Source organism: Cheilinus undulatus, linkage group 6 (assembly GCF_018320785.1).
Source record: "Cheilinus undulatus linkage group 6, ASM1832078v1, whole genome shotgun sequence".
In the NCBI taxonomy this organism is placed as follows: domain Eukaryota; kingdom Metazoa; phylum Chordata; class Actinopteri; order Labriformes; family Labridae; genus Cheilinus; species Cheilinus undulatus.
The window spans coordinates 20,287,137-20,306,830 of NC_054870.1; the positions used below are offsets into that span (position 1 = coordinate 20,287,137).

The window sequence follows — 19,694 nt, forward strand, 5'->3', positions numbered from 1 at the left end:
GTGCACATTTCTAATCATCTCCAAGAAAGCATCCTGGAGGAAAAGATGAGCAAAGGATCCCAGCAACCCAACCAACAAATCACAGGCTGACTGGAAAGAGCACAGGCTTTCAGGGACTGAGGAAAAACCACCACTCAGAAAGACAGAATCAATGGGATATTTTTAAACATTGGTGCCTCCTGGTTGTGATTTTCCTCTTATCTTTTGCTTGTTCTTCTTTCTATTTCATCATTTTCATCCACTCCCTTCCTGCCTCATTTGATTCCTCTGTGGCGGAATGTTCCCTGCAAACAGATGAGAAGAGGCTCTTTGAGTGCTTGCTGCAGTATTTACGGACAGTACACTGAGACAGCAGGGCGCTGAGCGGACAGCTTGGGGAAATCTGATCCACAGCCGGCTGGAGAAGGAGCGGGATCACGCGTCGCAGTTGCAGATTTATCCGCCCTGTGATACCACTGCGCGACAACACCCCTCATTCTTTTCTCCCCCTCTTCCTCTCCCTCACTCCTCATCCGAAGTGCAGCTTTCTGAATGGATTTGGAAAATTAATTGGATTCTACGGCTTTATTTTTAGCTTGGCTGGAATTTAGAGCACGCATAAATAAAGCAAGAGTGGGCTGGATTCTAATAAATGGAAAAACAACCCAAAAAAGGAATGTGACTGGAAAGCAATGGGCGACAAAGATACCAGATAATCCAAGGAGAGTGTCCGACAGACGCATAAACGGGAGATCTCGCTCTCTTTCACTTATGAGAGGGACAGATTTTGGGAGCTGAGGGACGCTGACTCGGCTAAAGCTATTGGAACAGGCTGCTTGGCGGAGCATCTTTCATTTTTTTGGCTTGGTTCAGGGTGGGGTAGTGACAAGACCCACCCTTCAAGTTTCACTCCTCTGATTAGACAATACCGTCCCACCGTGGAGGGAACACACATGCATGTCAAGTAGAAATAGCAGTGGATTTTTGCTGCAGTGGCATCCGAACACTGATGCCACGGATTTATCACATGCACAGATGTAAAGCTGTTCCATCCCACCCCTCTTCCTCCTATCTCTCTCTTTGTCCCTTTTTCTCCCTGTTGGAAGCATAACTTCTTCTCCTCTGGCTAACCCTGCTGTGAACGTTCTTGAAGTTTACTGTTGCTTCAGTAGGACATCAGGAGTTGGGCAAGATTAAACACGGACTAATCGGGCGATTATCCGCCTATGCCAGCTCTTCCATTTCTCACTGGGTGTCTCTGAGTGTGAGAGTGCGTGCTTGTGTGTTTGTGACTGTGTGTCTGCATGTATCTCCCGCACCCCTCCCCTACTCTCTATTCTTGGATTACATATTTGTGTATGTGCTATTGAGCGTCCGATTACCGTGGGGTCCTTTTTGTATCCATTTCTTCACCTTGTCTCTTCTCAATGTCTGGCATTGTTGGGAACCTTTCCGCCATTTGCTATCAATGCCTATCACAGGGTTAACCCTCAATGAGCCATAAAGGACGGCAGGGAAGAATGAGCGAGTGTTCTGGGGCAGCTGTTTCAGGGGCTGTGATCCTGGAGGAACCCGAGGGTTCAGGGGCTTCTGGGGCCCGTGGAGAAGGCCAAGCCCAGGGTCAAGGCCCTGTTCGCTGTGCAGTCTGGCCTCGCCAGCAGACATGGCTGTGTGTGGTCCCCTTACTTATTGGTTTTATTGGTCTTGGATTGAGCCTAATGTTGCTGAAATGGATTGTTGTTGGGACGGTCCGGGATTATGTGCCAACTGACCTAGTGGATGCTAACAGAATAGGCCAGGATCCTATCTTCCTGTCCAAGCCAAGTGGGGTTCCCAAAAGTCCGGATACTACCACCACTACTACTACTCCCACGGTGGATGGCGGGAATCCTACACCTAGAACTGTCACTGCTTCAAAAGGTAGAACTCGCTCAACCACTACCACTACTACTACAAACCCCAGAGGAGGTGGGGCCTCTGGTAGTCAAGTAACCCCTCGGAATCCTGGAAATCGTAACGGACGTGGACCTTCAAGTTTTACTACGACCACGGCAGCACCACGGACAACCTTCATAATCGGAGTGGCAACATCTAGTCCATCACCATCGAATCCTACTGTACTCCATGACTCAACACAGATGTGGACCCCGGAGCATACTACTACTGAGACAGTCTCCACCACACTGTCCACTCGTTCTCACACCCACCGCAAAACACGTAAGTCACTGAGCTGTGGCAAAGGGTCACTCTTGTTTGTAGATTTGCAGAATTTGAAATCTCCCTGTGTTGGTCTTAGCAGACATTTGAGTTGGTGGTTGCCATTTATCTTTCTACAGACTAAAGTTTGCCAAAACTTTGTCTACTGGTTATTTCTTTATCCATCAAGGCTGATATTTGAACATCTATGTAATTCTTACATTTATAAGCCTCCCAGTTTGTTCGGGACTTTTTGGATATTGCATGTTTGACAATCTGTTGGTTTAGTACTTGTGAAAGAGTGATCAATGTCATTGATTGGTACTGCAAGGTAATCTAAACTACTACAAGATTCAGTGATCAATATTTTAGATGGATGGCCGAATGGTTAACAAACATTGCTCCATCAGATGTTGAAGAAACACTCAGCAGTTATATTGTTCCAATGACGTTAAAAACTTATGAACAGATTGCTTGTATGGTGTTTATTGATTTCTTACATAGGGTGGCATTAACATTGCATACAGTGGAATAGACAAGGATTGGCACAGAGTGTCACTGATGCATTTTCTGCAGATATGATTGACTTTTGGTTGTGAATGGTGTGTCTTTAGTAACGAGAGGAAGTTTAGGAGCTGGTTACTATTTCTCTCATAGAATTGGGTTTTTATCTAGTGTGCAACAACTCTGTATCTGGAGCCAATCTTTCTATTTAAAATCCATCTGTAAAAAGTTTTAACTTTTTAAACTTTTTTTTCAGTAAGACTTGTTTGTTGTTCTCTATGATGATCGACAATGTATTTTATGTGCTCTTCTTGTCAACTGTGGTCTCGTCAGGTGTTAGTCCTTGCAACATAGAATTTTTATTCATTTTTTGTCAGTTTTATGTGAGACAACAGATGGAAATTAGCGACTTACTAAAGCTGATGCAACCATGTTTTCATTTACTTTATGAATGACCAGTGTCATTACATGCTATCCCTTAATCAAAAAAAAAAAAAAAAAAGAAATCAACTTTACTAAGAAGGTGTACAAGACCCTTAAGTGAATAATCTACATTATGGGACTTACACCTTAATGAAAGCCCTTAGAAGTGTACCATGAAACAAGTTTCAGGTATCCAAGCTTACAATGGCAATAGCAGTTACCTTACTACAGTCAAATGAATGCCAATAAAGCATAGTTTTTGTGGTAACAAAACAACATCTCTACAGCAGAGAGAGGGATTCTGCAAGAAAAGGATCACTTAAATTCATAACTTCTTAACTGTAAATACTCTAGTTGGAAAGAATGTACTTTGCAAGTGTGAGACTCTGACCCTCTGGAGCAGATTTGTAGGTCAGCATAGGATGCAGCCAAGCTAGCTTCATGTCTCTGAAAACGTTCTCTTTAAACTCAAAATACCTTGTGTGTGAATTTTGTCACTCTGATTGATCAGTCAATAGTTGTTAGATTATGAGGATTTGTAAATAAGTGTGCCCTAATCCATCTTTGAAAGGATGCTGATTCTTCTGCTTTTGTTTTCTCTGTCCTTGACTCCAGTCATGCTCTGCACACATGCTATTGATTAGTGCTGCAGGGATTTCCTTGCAGTGATCAGTGACACACACATCACTCACACCTTCCCCCATGATAAATCTCCATTCTCTCAAAAATGTTGTCCCATTATGTACTGGACCACTCTTTGCTTATGATGTCGGGGTCTTTGATTCTGGCTTTGGCCTCAGTTAAAAATTAACAACAGTTGACTCCATACTTAACACTGTGACCTCACGCAATCCTTACATGCTATTTCAAATGCTGTTTCTTCTTGCACTTTAATGTAACATTACATTAACATACGCATCACCATGATTTTATGATAAATGTCTGTTCCAGTTAGGTGGAATATATGCTTTTGTTGTATGTTATGAACAATGCTGCACTGACCTAAATTGCCATTTAATGAAGTTTAAGCTCGAGTATGGTGGTATTCCCGCTACATAGCATGCTGTAAGGCATGATTCAAACGATGGCAGCCATTTATTAAATTATTGATAATAACATGATGGTAGCAATAAAGTAAATAATTGATTAACTAAATCCTCCCATTCCACCTGCTTCAGCATCATTCTCCTTGCATGCAAAGGTGCAGCAGCTCCTTTTGTGCTCATGATAATGAAAATATCCAGAGATTACAGCCGAGCCAGGGAATGTTCCCGCTGATAATTAGAAACGTGTTGGAGGAAAATTGTGTATCACTTTGTTACCAGGAGGAAAAACGAGGGCCATTCATCATTATCCTTTCATTTATTAATTAACCATTTAAAAAAGAACGTCATTTCTCCAGCAAGTGCTTGTGAAAGCCATTAAGCCTCAGTGATAGATATCCAGGGGAAAATGTCACTCCTTCCCCAGCTCGCCTGAGAAAGTTCTGCCTCTACAGAATAGAGGAGTGGTTCGATAATCCTAAACACCCTTCACCCTCCCACCTCTTCCATTCTACCACCCACATGCTGCTTTGATTTCTAAAGGCCATCATTTTCACATTAACTATCCATTATGTGTGAATCTGCTATATGGTCTGACTGGATTGGCTTGTGGTCAGAAAGTTAAAAAAAATCTATTAATTTAAGAGCAGTGGAACATCTGTGTACTCTTATCTATGCTATTTCTGACACTGTGGGTCATATAATAGAGATGGATCTACATTTTTATTTGAATCTTTTTCACAGGATGGATTCTGGTCTTCTCCATGAGTTGTGTGGAGGTCTGAATATTGTATTTATTTATTATTTTAATTCAATTTCATCATTTCATGCCAAGTAAATCACTTTTCTATATATATACTGTTCATTTATAGAAAACAATATATATATTCAGTTGTTCTGAATGCTCACTAGTTTCCATTACTGCAGTGTTGTTCCTGGGAAACCACATTCACTATAGAAATGGGTAGCAAAATTACACACATGACTCTAAACCCTCTGTTGCCATGGAGAAGAAGCCAGTAATAGGTGCAGCTCCCAGCAGGGAGTGCAACAACATGCAAGAGTAGCAGATGTCAACCAACATTCAGAGTCCCAAAGGGAATCCATACTAACAGAGGCTGCGTGCTCTGCTGGTTCTCTACAGAGCATGATCTTCAGCATTAGCATGCTATCAGCCCATAAAACTTATAGATTGATTTGTTTACTTGGAGGCTTGTAAATAAAAATATTTTGTAAGTTCTGTTGATCCCTCACTGAAGTTCACCTTCCTGTATCTTGAACTGTTATTTTCGTTATAAAGCAAGCTAGGCTGTCCTCCAAACTATTTGATGGCTCTGCATGAGAGATGGCTTTTATCTTTTTTTTTTCCCTATGGTTTGATTCTTTACTTGTTTGTTGTCCTGTTGATTTCATATTGGTTTAAGCCAAGGTCAGACCACATGATTTCCTGTCAGCCACAAAAATCTGTCATTTCATCTTGTGTAGTGTGTCATAGTGAATGACAACCAAGAAACTGTCTGCAACACCTCACTAACTCCTGACAGAAAGTCTAGCATGTTTGATTTTTGCACTACTTTATATGATTTTGTTCTGTGACACCAATGAGAGCAGAGAGCACTCTGCATGTGTTGCTGTAACAAATGTAAACAAACCAAATGGCAAAGAGAAAGAAGAGTCGTGAAATTGTTGCTGTGAGACAGAACTATGAGACAACAACTCTGACAACAACATTCCTCACCAGAATAAAGGAATTACCTGGGACTTATCAAGCAACTTATGTATGAAATTATTACTTATTTTTTTAAAGATTACTTGGTAAAGTGCCCCCTCATTACAGAAGAATTCCCACAGTATTACAAGGATTAGGGTTAGGATTATGGTTAGAGGGTAAGGGTGGGAGGGTTAGGGTTAGGGTTGGGGTAAAATAGCACCTAATTATCAGAGAATTGTCACAATATTAAAAGGAAATTACTTGAAAATTAACACATTGTCACTAGGCAAATACTTCCTTAATATTTTCAAGTTATTATATGGCAAAATGCCATCTTATTTCAAGGTAATTACCACCTCTTGAGGATATTAACAGATAATACCACTTATTAATATATAAAATAAAATTACTGGGTGATTAGGACCCCACTTAAATGAAATGCTACTGGGTTTTGTGTTGTTTGTATGATTTTTCTGTATTCAGTTGTATGCTTATTTTGTCATTTTTGTTGTTTTTAAATGTGCTTTAAAGATAAAATTAACTAAGTTGTTCGAAGATGCTTTGTAACGATTCCACCTTCCTTCTGTAGCCTTAGAAGAGCTACTAGTCGATCTGATTCTCCATAAAGAACATGAATGGCTCTTCTCCTGGAGGAGCCCTCATTTAGCGTAACTTCAGCAGTATTTTGGTGACATTCCAGATTGTCCAGCTGTCAAAAAGTCAAGATCCAAAAACTCTACTATAGAAACCCCAAGATATCTCACTCTTGGCAAATGTGACATTGAAAGCATGATTGACGTATCTAAATCTCCTGGACCTTACTAAATCTTCAGCTATCCCTAGGCTTTAAGCTGCAGATAGAAGACCTGAGAGAGCTGATAGCGATACAGAGAGGGAAGTGACCTATGCACTACGGGGCCAAATGTCAGCCGATGCCTCAGCGATAATGCCATTTGGATCCAGTTGACTAGAAATGGGACGTGTCCCTTTGTTCATCGCCTTGCTCATGAATACATGTTTTAAGGCACAATTCAGTTTATTTGAACTAAAACAGGGAATTTAGGACAAGAATGGAAGTGTTTCAGTCTCACGGCTCATAAGTGTAATAATTTATAACTTGGATAACTTTTTATTAAAATGCAGCAAAGGATATATTACGCACCACAGAGGATAAGATGGATGACGCATCATTTTTATTTTGTTGCAAGCATAAGCAGGGAATTAAAAATTAAAGTTATTAAAATAGGGCATAAGCATGCAGTTGAATCATAAAAAAGGGGATTTTTTAGTCTTAGAAAATAAGGCACAATGAAAGAATGTAGGGATGAGAATACATTTTTAGAAAGATTTGTTGGATAATGAGACACTAGGGCTGCGTTTGCTGAATGCTCCTGGTTTGTGATTATAGATAAGATCAAGATTGTTAGGTCAAAGCTTCTGAATATGTTCCTGTGCAAAGCTGAGGTCTTTGTCTCCATGCTGAGCCACTCAGCGGGACTAGGTTTCAGTCAGATCATGGCCTTGAAACCTAAATCCAGATTAACAGCCCGTCCCCATGACTGTGGAGCAGAAGAATTACATTAGCCCACCTATCAGTCACACATACTCTCCGTGTGCTTACAGGCAGCCTCAGTGCTGAGGGATTGTTGGGATAGATGCTCTGTGGGGGGATGTTTATTTATTAAATGACATATTTTAAGGAAGTTTTTCTCCTAGCTGAGTTTAGGAATCCCTCAGGGATATTTTTAAAAGGCCTGAGGAAATAGTTTAAGAATATATTAGCAACACCAATGTGACAACTGCACACAAATAGTGACGCTTATTGCTGCTTTTTTATCACATTACTATACTGCAGGGTAGTTGTATCTTTTCTAAACATTTATGGCGTGTCATGCTGAGTCATGCACCTTCACTAAACTTCAGTAGGAGTTACTTGGAACAAAGTCCAAATGCTTTAAGAAAAACAGAGGAGAAATAAATCCACAGGGCTACAAAGCCAACTATTGTACCATTTAGGTGATTAAAAATGTAAATCAAAGAAACAACTAATGATTAATTTAAGTTTAAATCCTAAATTCAAAGAGTGTTTTGCTGAAAATCTGCATAAAACTAAGATGTGTTAAAATATAATATATGGAATGATCTTGTGTCATGTTTTTATAATCCTGTCTACTGTATTACCAAGGCAGAGGAGTTGAAAAAAAAAAAAAAAAAAAAGTAACCAAAATTAACTCCATTCACAGCTGGCCAGCACATAGAGCATCAGAGTTCATGTTGGTGTTGAACTAATAATCTCACAGGGAGAGATTTTAGCTTTAAAACCAGATTTTCGGTTTTAAACAAGATTGTGCAGCTCACAATCTTTACACTTGGATTAGTTCTCTGTGAGCTTCTTAGTAATTTGTCCCTATGGAGTTTTTCTATGTATGCATTTGGTTGGGTTTGTGTGAATGCTGTGCACACTACGGCAGCATATGTCCATATGTGTCTATCCCTGTGCAGTGATTGTGGCCAAGCTGTGACCTTTGGTTTGAATGAGACGTGAACTCAGCACCACCCTTGCTTCCCTGCAGCTCAAAGAGGTTTAGACGACTAAATCGAGGCTTTCTGAGCAAGTGATGTGAGGAAGAAATGATGTCTGAATGACTAGAAAATATTAAATATTCAAGGATCAAGAAACTCTCTTAAGGCCCCCAAGAGCAGAGGTTTGTCTTTGTTAACGGTTTAACTACGTATAAACATTGCAAACCAACCTGTTTTTCAGTTATTGTCTAGATTCAAACAAAAGCTAGTTTCTCCCTGTAGGTTTTGACATGAATTTTAGCTACTGACATGTTTTGCTGTTCAAATATGCTATATCATAGAGGTTAGCATTGGAACTACGCATGTCTTCTTCCTCATTTTGTCATGTTGCTCTGGTTGGCCCGTCATGAATGTGACAGATAGCACGTTCGTCCAGTCCCTTTCTGAAAATTATTTTAAAAAGTTCTGCCCTACCCAAACACTTTTTATGGGAGGTTCACCAGGTGAATGTGAAATATGTCCATGCAATTGATGAAACAGTCTGTCTGGCTTCTGTCAGGTTATGCCCCATTGGCAGACAATTTTAAATATTATTAGCAATGCAGGCCTTAATTTATTGTTTTAATATTTTAGTATTATTTTCATCAAAGCATGTCTGGTGAATATGGCATAATAAGTAGAATTCAATATTTATGACAACAAATTAGACATTTTTTTTTTAGATTAGTGTTTTTGCAGTCTAAGATTTTCTTTTTTCTTTTTTATATATTTTTATAATATATGTGCAGGAGTTGAGTCCTTCCTCTCTATATGTGTTGTACACATACATGTATCTAAAATCAAGACATATGTCTTTACTAGCTTAACATGGGATTATTTTTCTAGAATTAACTCCACATATATTGGTATATATCAACAGTAAAGTCCTATATTGAGTTGTTTTCTCATATGATCTGTCCTCCCAACATGCTCATTAGTCGTACATTTTAGTGTTTGATAATCTTAATGTTATTTGTCCCCATTTTGTCAGTGCATTTGCATTTTTTCTACAGTGTATTCATGTTTTTCAGCTTCTAACCAGTTCTAGTATCATGTTAAAGGCTTCTTGAATGCATTCCAAAAATAACTTGGCCTGTAATGCATACCTATCTCAAGGGCCTTATAATCAAAATGTTTATGAACCAGGCATCTGTATTCCCATGTCTCTAAATGATAAATGCCTCTGTGTTCCTCATGTTCCACTTAGTTTTAATGCCAAAGTATAGTACTTAGATTCAGGGATACTTTTCAACTCACTATCTACTTTAGTCAGCTTATCTTTGATGCACAGGCTGAGGCTCTGGTGCCTGACCACTAACCGCTGAAGCATCAAAAGCCTGTCATACCACCCTGATTACGGTTTTAATTTGGCGGGGATACCGTGAGAATAAAGGCTAACGTCACTTTGATTCATTCTGATGAAATGTCTTGCAGAGGGGAGAGTGATGAAATATTAATGATGTGAAAAAGAAACATGTTCAATATGTAGAGGAAGCTGTAAATAATTCAAGATGGCCCTTTGACAAATTATCCCACGCTGAGCTATCCCCCCTACATGTATACTTCTCTGTGAATGAAGGTGCTTAGCGTTGTCTCCATCACCCATGCTGGGTGAAATTGTCCCTGACACTGGAAAGGAAGCCTAAATGTGTTATTTGCTGAGATTTTAACAGAAAATGCTCCATGACTGCCGGTTGAATCGCTCTTTTTTTTCTTCCTTCTCTTCCTTCCCCCCTCTTCATCTATCAGCTCAGTCCACATGATGATGAAGTACAAAGTGGTTAAATGCAGCTGCTAACTTCAGAGGAGCTTTTAATAATGAATCTAGCTTTAAGCTGCCTTGATTAGATGGGACTTGCTCAATTTTATTGGAACCAGTGGCGGCGAAGGTAGCAGCTGAAGAGATGTAAGAGAATTTAATCCCTCTTTCTGGGATTCACCTGCCCTGTGTCATCTCTCTGGAGGAGACGGCTACCTGCTAGCTTACTGCTCTGTTTCTACAATGTCTGAGGAGTTTACTGCTGACTTCTGATGGGAAATTCGGTGTAAGACCCTTAATGAGACTGTAGGATCTTCCTCTTCTTTTTATCTTATTTTGGACTTTATTCAGATATGACAGCACATAGAGACTGGAAAGAGCATGGCATACAGGAATGAAGCCAAAGGCTGGATTTGAACCTAGGTTGTTCAAGGACAACAGCCTCTTCATATGAGGTGTCCGGACATATCCACAATGCTACCAGTGCCCCCAGTAACTTTAGCTTGATATTGAGACTGTTAGAAACAAGGTACATTAAAAAGAACAGTTATCTTTTCACAGTCCACAAAACTGACTGAAAGACTCATCTTGTCTACCTGAAATTCCAAGAAAAAGCTATCAGGATGAATCAGAATAGGGAATATGAAGACATTCCTCCATATATTTGTGTTTCAAACATTGATTTGATGAAAAAAAATAAAAAAAGCTTTCTATGGCTTTCCAGTTGGGACAATTATCGTCAGTGAGTATCAACTAATCTATAAACATCTTGTATTTACTCAGGGAGATTTTATGAAATAGGATGTAAATCAAGCCAAAACCATCTCAAATTTGTTTCCAAATCTTATAAAACGCATCAGCGAGCATACTGTATAAGAAGCATGTATTGATTTTTTGCTGCTTATTAAATAAGAGAGGCAATAATCTGCCCCCACCCCCCACCCCCCTCAGCCCACCTCTGGCTTTCTCTCTTATTAAATCTGTCAGCTGGCCTGCAGCAGCAAACCGTTTAACACAAGTAAGCAAATAAATATCAGACTGTTATGAGATCAACCATTGCCAACAGCTAGCGCTGCAGCTTGTTTCTCTGTAGTTACTTCAGAAGGAGCGTGGGCTGTGATAAATGGGAAAGGGAACTACCTGACTAACCCCTGGATGCACTAGAGAATGACCAGTGTTTGCATTCTCCTGAGTTCAGTACTACAATTGTGCTTGGAAGGGATTTCATGCAGGAGTTTATTGAAAATTTAGATGTAGACTAAAGTTTTCCACCACAAATCTTTGTCTGTGTCTGACTTTGACACCCTTTAAATTCCTCCAGCAGTTGTATTTGCAAGACCAGAGTACTCATGTTACACAATTTAACTGACAACCCAAAACTCAAAGGTTTGCCGTGAAGTCAGTTCTACAGTCTGGGGAGATAGTGGCAAACTAATGAAGATTTCGGTGAAAAATCAGCAGATATAAAGTCTAAGTTCCTGTTGTCAGGTTATCTGAGGATTGGGATGAACAAGAATACCACTAAGCACTGGATAAATCCCGTGCTGGGAACTCAAAGCAGCAGTGGAACTGATTATCTTCATATGTCTACTAATTTATGATACAGGAAAATGAATGATGATGAATTAACTAGCTCCCAATTGTCACTAATCCCAATGGTTCCCTGATTGGATAATTATTTGTTTATATTCTGAACTGTTTGAATTGCCATCATTCCTGATGAATGTCAGTTAGACCAACTTTGTCCATCCATTATCTACACCGCTTATCCCATTTGGGGTTGCAGGGTCTGGAGCCTATCCCAGCTGTCATTGGGCGAGAGGCAGGATACACCCTGGACTGGTTGCCAATCAATCGCAAGGCTGACATATAGAGATAACCAGGGACACTCACACCCACAGGCAATTTAGGGTCACCAATGAACCTGACAAGCATGCCTGGGGTAGTGGTGGGACAAGGAAGTGAATCCATTAGTGCACATAGAGGAACACATGCAAACTCTGCGCAGAAAGGCCCTGACCAGGAAGCAAAACAAGAACTTTTTTTTGCAGTGAGGAAACAGTGCTAACCCCTGAACTGCTGAACAACCCCCAAAACCTTGTGTGTTTTAATAAATCACAGCAAAAAGACGGTGTGCGGGAGCTTTTTTGAACTTTTGTTAGCCTTATCCTTGTCCAACATACCCATCAAACATTCATGTGTGCAGAGACCTTTCCAACATATACAAAACCCAAATCCCAAAAAGAAGCATTGTTGAAAATACACACTTCCATTTTGTTAAAGTGTGCCATATTTGGGCTTACTTCTTCACAACACAGGGGTACTGCACTTTACGAGTCTACAGGGCAGCACTTGGAACCAAATTGAGCATTGGTAATTTTCTCCTTGATTGCCCTTTGTAATTATTTTCACCAACATTGCTGGTGGTGGGTCGGCCATTGTAGAATCAACCAGGATTGCCAGCTTGTCCAATCATGCCGTATTACACTAATACATTCAGGGATTTAATGAAACTTTGGAGGCATTGACTCCACATTAAACTACCCAGAAGGCATGATATTAATTTGTTTACTAGGAGAACAAATATTGTGGAAAAAGAAGAAGAAGCTTAACCAAAGGCATGTCTCCAACAATTCCTCGTACATACAAAATGTGTCACAACAACACAAATGAGTCTGGTCATCTGTTACAAATGCAGTTTTTATCATACTCTTAGTTGTTGTTGCCTGTTTATGTATTCTTTGATATCACTCTAGTAATCCCTTTGACAGACAAATGTTGTTTTGTAGCATACAAAATTTGTCAACTGACTCATCCACTTAAAGCTATGTGACACAGTTTGACCTCTCCCAGTTGTACGCTTCAAGCATAAAATATTCTCCACTGATGCATTGGTCTGTAGAAAAGTCTCTGCCTTCTGCTCATTATGCTGCTGGCACCTGGCAGTAAACAATGCTATTAGCAAAGATAAAATGCTTAGACAGTGATTATTTAACCTCAGTGTACACCAAACTAGCAGGGAGCCCTAATTCAGGCCTGAACCAGTTCTAGTCGGATATGATTTCATTCAATGGCTGTATGAGATGTATGGTTGAATTTTTCCCTCCTCTACCCTGCTCGGCCCTCTTATTGTCCTCTCCCTCTCTCTCCTCGTGTCTCTCTCTGCCAGTCCTCAAGGTCAGAGTGTCTGATTCATATTACCGGTACTCCTGCTGCTAATGTTGCCTGGACCAGGTGGAGTGCCGTTAAGAGGGGTTGTAAACAAGGGAGCTCTGAAAAGTTAGTCATCTTTTCCAACAAAGAGATCATTTGCATTTTTATCAATTCACAGTGTGAATAAAAGTGAAATGATCACCTCCTGTGCTGTGATTGCAGTTGTTTCCCTTGAATCTGCTCAGAGAGGACACAATGGATCTTGTGCATGGCTGGAAAGTTGGGTTAGTGCATTAACTAAAGTGCTGTACTTAAGTTCAATTTTCAGGTACTTTTATATTTCTATAGAGGACACTACTTTTCAAAGGGAATGTAGAACTTCTCTCTTTTGAACTTTTTTCCACATAGCTGGGTTTGAGGTTGAGATTGGACATCAATTATAATGAGCATATACATGTAAAAATGCTTTCTAGTCCAGTTGAACTGAAAATAGTTGGAATAAGCTCCACTCTCCTCATCAGGACCGGGGTATCCTTTTAATGATGGAAAAGTAAACTTTCTGAATTTCCTATAGGCAGTTCAGAGAACTGAATTACAAAAAGCAAAGAGCAGAAGTCAGAATAAGGAAAAAAAAATCATAATTGCAAATATAAACAATATATAAAGAAAGGGGCTTTTTTAAACAATATATACAGTATATGTATGTCTTGATACAAAAATGAACACTAAAAACTAAACTATAAACTAAAATGATAAAGTCAAGAATGGTAGTAGTGAAGAAGACTAAGATTTCAGCAGGAAATTAACATGTAATAGGGTAATGGAAAATGGACCAATACTGAGTAAACATGGTTGTAGAGAGATTATATATATATATATATATATATATATATATATATATATATAAATTAAAACAGAGGTATGAAGTGTATCCATATTTTTACAGGGTATTAATTGAGTTCTATTGTTGCTTACAAATTGGCTTGAAACAAAGTCCCCAAAATAGACAGCCTGCATTACTGGTGTTTCTTTAAGCAACCCTGAAGTGATCGTTTTCACAGTTAAAAAACAAACTCACACTGGACATGTGTAAAATTTGAATTGAAAAGACTTCAGTGATTTGCAAATACATTCCAATTGTATTCAAGTAAACCCACTACAAAGATAATATACTGTATGTACCATTCCAACTGATACTATCTGTTGGAAATATACACACATTCTGAATTTGTGACACATTGCAAAAAAGTTTGGACAAGGCTTTCGGCATTGCCCCAAACATGCAAGATGACTCAACATTCTTTGTATCTTTTGATTACATTGTGGACTGTAGATAAAGAAATCTCTAAAGTCTTTTAACTGCATGTTGCATATTGTTCATAAACTGTTGAACCATTTGCCCACATAGTCTTGCACAAAGTAGAGACCCTTGAGCAATTGACGATTCAGATCAACTGAGCCATTCAGGAGTGCTCCTTCTGCACCCAATTATGGTACAATCAACTGTTACCAATTAACCTGTGAAATGTTCCAAATATTTTTTGAACATCCATTCAGTGTTGTTGAGCTGTTTTCAGTTGAATATGGGTTGACAAGGATTTGCAAATCACCGTGTTTTGTTCTTAATCACATTTTGCATGTTGTACCAACTTTTTTGGAATTATGGTTTGTAGTTTGTCTTCAAGATTTACAAAAGTACTGTTCTTAAGTTCATTTTTGCACAAAGTAAACATCAAGCTGTGTTGAAGACTTAAAATTGGATTGGGCTGAGAGAATGTTTACTGTGGAAATGTAGCATGCAAAAAAGGGGGACATTTTTAGACCTCCATATAAAGTGACTATGCAACACATTGGGCTTGGGCATTTCTTATAGCCAGGACATAACAAAGATGTTTAGTTCCTGTTAATCTTCTATTCAAGAATACAACTGAATCCAGTGAGTGAAGTGCAACATACAAAAACAATGTAAATTAGCTTGACTATTTTGCAAATACATTTGCTGTATGAATAACTAACCCAAATAATGATCAATAACCTTTTTTATAACTAAGCTTTAGATTTGCTTTATTTAATAAAGGAGTTCACCTGCCACCAATGAGGCAGGCACAGTGTCACCACTGTTTATATAAATGATCTTTTGAAACAAGGTGCCGACTAAAGAGAGGCTTGGGCTGATCTAATAAATCCGTTTTCCTGCCCATTAATTTTGACATCAATAACAGCAAGAGAACCTCCCTGTTGGTTACTAATGGATAACGATTCTTTGAACGTGGGTGTGTCAGCGTCTGGTGGCACATTTTTCATGCACATTATTTGTGCCACCTCAGCCATCCTCTGCCCTGTAAGAGATATTGATCCTGGTGTGATTGTGATCGCACTCTTTTGCCACTCAGCAGTTTAGCAGGCGGCCCTGTGAGCGCCGGGCCTGCATATGGGCGTGGGCTCTGATTATCCCAGGCTTGCTGCATTTTGCTGCAGTTATTTTTAGCTTCAAAGTTGTTGCCAGCTTCTCTCTGGGAGGCTGCGTGGAGCTGGCTTTTCTGGTGGAGGCCTCTGAGCTGACAATGCTGGAGGAAATAAAACAAAGTAGCACAGAGGAGCCAGAGGAGATGGTTGACTTTAGTGTCAGTGAAAGATAGTTTTATTTTGGGAACCCTACAGCGACGGGGGGATTTAGGTTGTTAAGCTCAGTGAGGGATCATTTCATGTTTGTGTTTGCTTATTTTGGGGATTCTTCCATTGAACTGTATCTTATTATGCTAAGTAACTGCAAAAGAGGGCCTCAGTGATGTGATCCTAAAGAGGAAGCCATTCTCCAGGATATCAGAGCTGCTAAACCGCACATTACTTATTGTGTTACCACACAGGAGGTTTCCAGAGGAAACTGGAAGCTATCCAGAAGGTCACTTTCACCTTGATGGATAACACATCTCTATCTTACCCACATGGACACAGAGAGGAGCTAAGCTCAGTGTTGTGTCGTAGACTTTGGTCCTCTCTGTGTTGCCCTTGGGGCAGATGGTTACATCATTTTGTTTTGGAGCCTGGCATGCAGCATGTGCTTTTGTGTGTATGTGTGTAGACAGTATCAATAGATTCAGAAGGAGCTAAAAATATGAGCCTTATAGTCATGCTCTCCTCTTATTTCCTCCTTTTCTGAATGATGTCATCCTTAATGATTTTAGTTCTTCTATTCATGCTGATTCTTGTAGGAGTAAGTGAAAACGCTACCACAAGGTCCAAGAAAGAGGACGTCTTTTTTTTTTTTTTTTAATGATTTTGTGGGAAAGAAATGTTATGATATGATATACATTTCATATGAAAGGTATTCACATCCTTGGATGTTTTATCTTCATGTGGATTTTATAAATCAATCATAGCCAATATAATTTGGCTTTGACAGAAAAATTATCAAAAAAAAAAAAAAAAAAACCCTCCATAATGTCAAAGTGAAAACAGATTTCTAAAAAGTAATGTCAATTAAATACAATTTATGCTGATTAACCAGTGACTGGTCCTTCCAGACACAGGTGTCTTTATACTACAGTCACTTGAGACACATTCACTGCACTCAGGTGATTCCCATTTTACTAAGTTACTAGCACCAGTTGGCTGGACCTCTGATGACTTAGGTCAGTCACTTCTAAGTGGTAAGAATATTTATGCAGTCGCTTTTTTTACCTTACCTATTTTCATTCAATTGACATTACTTTATAGTAATGTATTTTCACTTTGACATTAAAGGGTTTTTGTATTTTCTTTTTTTTTTTTTTTGTGAAAAAAAGCCAAATTAAATTTACCTTTATTATTTAATAAAGTCAGTAGGAGTAAAAATACAAGGGAATGAATACCTCTTATAATCACTATATTTAAACAAGTTTACATATATTTTCTTCTGTATTGCTCAATTTTCAAAACCATTTGCCTTTAAATCCAATACCCTCATCTCCATCCTGACCTTCTTTGTCAGTCTCTACCTGTTAAATTGCACTTGGTCTCTTCCCTTTCCTCTCCAGCCTCAGGATATTCCTGACAGCAGTCTCATAGAGACTTCATGTGACCACCCTCATGAACTGGTGGATTGTCTGTCTGCATATTTGTTTCAGAAAGACACACAAATCTTCCGGTGACAGGTGAACTTCAGTTGCTCTCTTTCTCGAGGCTGTGTGACTCAGAAATTTGTGGGGCAAAGGGAGATTTAGGAAAAAGGAAAACAAAATACAACCATGCTACAAGCAGTGCAGGGGGACAAGAGGCAGCCGTAGGAAGTGAGGTGGGATTATGAGTAATGAGCAAAATGTAAGAGTGAGGAGAGCAACGACTGAATTAAAGGGGAGGGAAAAGCATTGTGACTGCAGGAGTAGAATTAGCTGGGGGAAACATCTCAATAGGGCAAGATGGAGGTAAAAAAAAGCAGCCAGCCTTTGTCATCCATCTAGCAACAGTAACTCAGCTTTCATTCTCGCTCCATCTTCTCCTTTCTGCCCACTCAGTTCATTTACATTTACATTACACCCAGCTGGAGTTGATTTGGTGGCGGGTGATGGATTGTGAGCTTCTGATGCTGTTTATAGAAACGGGCTCAGGGGGTTAGCAGTGTCAGCTGTTTGCGTGGTGGCCAGGGCAGTCGCATACAATATGGCTGGCTCGTTAGCCGCTAAATTGCTAGCTGCAACGCAGTATCTATGTATGGGAAATAAGGGTTCAATAAAAGAAAAAAAAAAAAACCTGCTGCTTGTCACAATAACTAGAGAGTTAATATATCGAGTGTAGGGCTAACTGTATATCAGAATGACCTGGATCTGTTTACCTCTGCCAGCCTTTTGCATGTTTTAGTGCTTGCATCCACGCCACCAAAACTATATTATACTATAAATACCAAATAAGGTATATAGTATCTTATAATTACATTAAATCCCATTTAAAACATTATCTTCATAAATTACCATGGGTTGCCCTGATTAAAAATTCTCGGTAATTTGCACTGAGCTGAAATCAGACATGGCAAATCCAGACAGGATTAATATCACCGGATGCATCTGTGACACACTAAAGTGACCTCACCTACCCTGCTGAAACCACACCGTCAGACAAGGGCTTTTGTGTTAGACCAGATGGCCATTCATGCTAGGAAAAAAACATCTGTGATCTCTGTTCTGCATGGCTCTTTTTTTGTACAAGAGCAGTGGACTCAAACCAGTTTATTAGTATTTCATCTTCAGTTTGGATTTGGAATTTCCCATTTACCAAACAGCAGGTATAGATATCGATTGTGTGCTTGTAAGCGTGCTTGTAGTGGAAATCTGAGGAAAAAAAGATCATTGTTTTTCTAAATTATCATTACACTTTATATTCTCCTTTGCAGTAGCTTTAATTTCAAACCATGCAGAAAAAATAACTTTATGAACTATATGCATACAGTTAGTTAAATTTAGAATAAATTTGGCAAGACTTATTGTAAAATCAAAGTAATCTTAATGCTTAATGCGAACAAATTCTTAAAATGTTGGTCTGCGTATGACTATTCTTGAATGTGAAATGTGTGAATGTAAATGAAATTTCTTGAACGGCTGTGTTCAGGTATGCCTCAAGTACCCTTAGTGACAGGGGGTGTCCCCAGTCTCCGTCACTGAAGAAGACACAAGAAAAATCTGACATGCCAATCTTGTTGAATCCAGGTCATTGAGCATCCTGGACTCATTGTTAATTATATAACACTACAAGAGCATTTATCATCCCCAGTGTTCATATTCAGGGCTGACAACTGATGATGGATTACAGTGATGCATTCAGGTCAAAATCTGGCTTACTTTTGGAGCACTTTTATCCCTTTGCTAGTGGCAGTTACCTTCATGTGAAGAGGAGACAAGCTCAAGGAGGAATGTACATTTGCAATTTACTAAAATACTTAATACTGAAAAGGGTGTCACCCATAATGGCCACTGATATAGATGACAAAAAGACATTAGGCCTAATTAGTTTTGATACATCCACTAACAATATTGAGGAGACACTGGAGTTGATTTCCACTTACACTTCCACTACACGAGGTGCTGATTTTAAAAAAAAAGTAGCGTTTTGGATCCCCTTTTCAAAACTGAACTAAATTTGAAAAGCTATTGTCTTGTGGACCAACAGCCAAACTGCAAGAAAAGACTACCCTTCCACAGGGTCTTTAACGCAGTGTTTCTCATGAAGGTAAACCAAAATGCCCACCCACTTTATCTTTCACAATTAAGTTGGAGCCTTGACCCTTTGACACAACCATGAGTACGGGTCAGAAATCTTCACCCCATTGCTGAAGGTTGTCCTGTCACTGTAACAGTACTTGTCTTCCACAGAAAACATTTAAAATAATTGGAGA

The 19,694-nt window shown here is 39.3% G+C and overlaps 1 protein-coding gene across 2 annotated transcripts in view; it reads left to right on the forward strand.

Annotated features, from left to right (window-relative positions):
• The first annotated feature begins 225 nt into the window (after positions 1-225).
• The window catches only part of LOC121511377 (pro-neuregulin-3, membrane-bound isoform), a 568,578-nt gene continuing 549,109 nt past the window's right edge, over positions 226-19,694 (forward strand). For both annotated transcript variants that reach the window (XM_041790028.1, XM_041790029.1), the window contains exon 1: positions 226-2,196. In XM_041790028.1, coding sequence (XP_041645962.1) covers positions 1,473-2,196 — 724 coding nt within the window. In that variant the 5' untranslated portion in view covers positions 226-1,472. The remainder of the gene's footprint in view (positions 2,197-19,694) is intronic.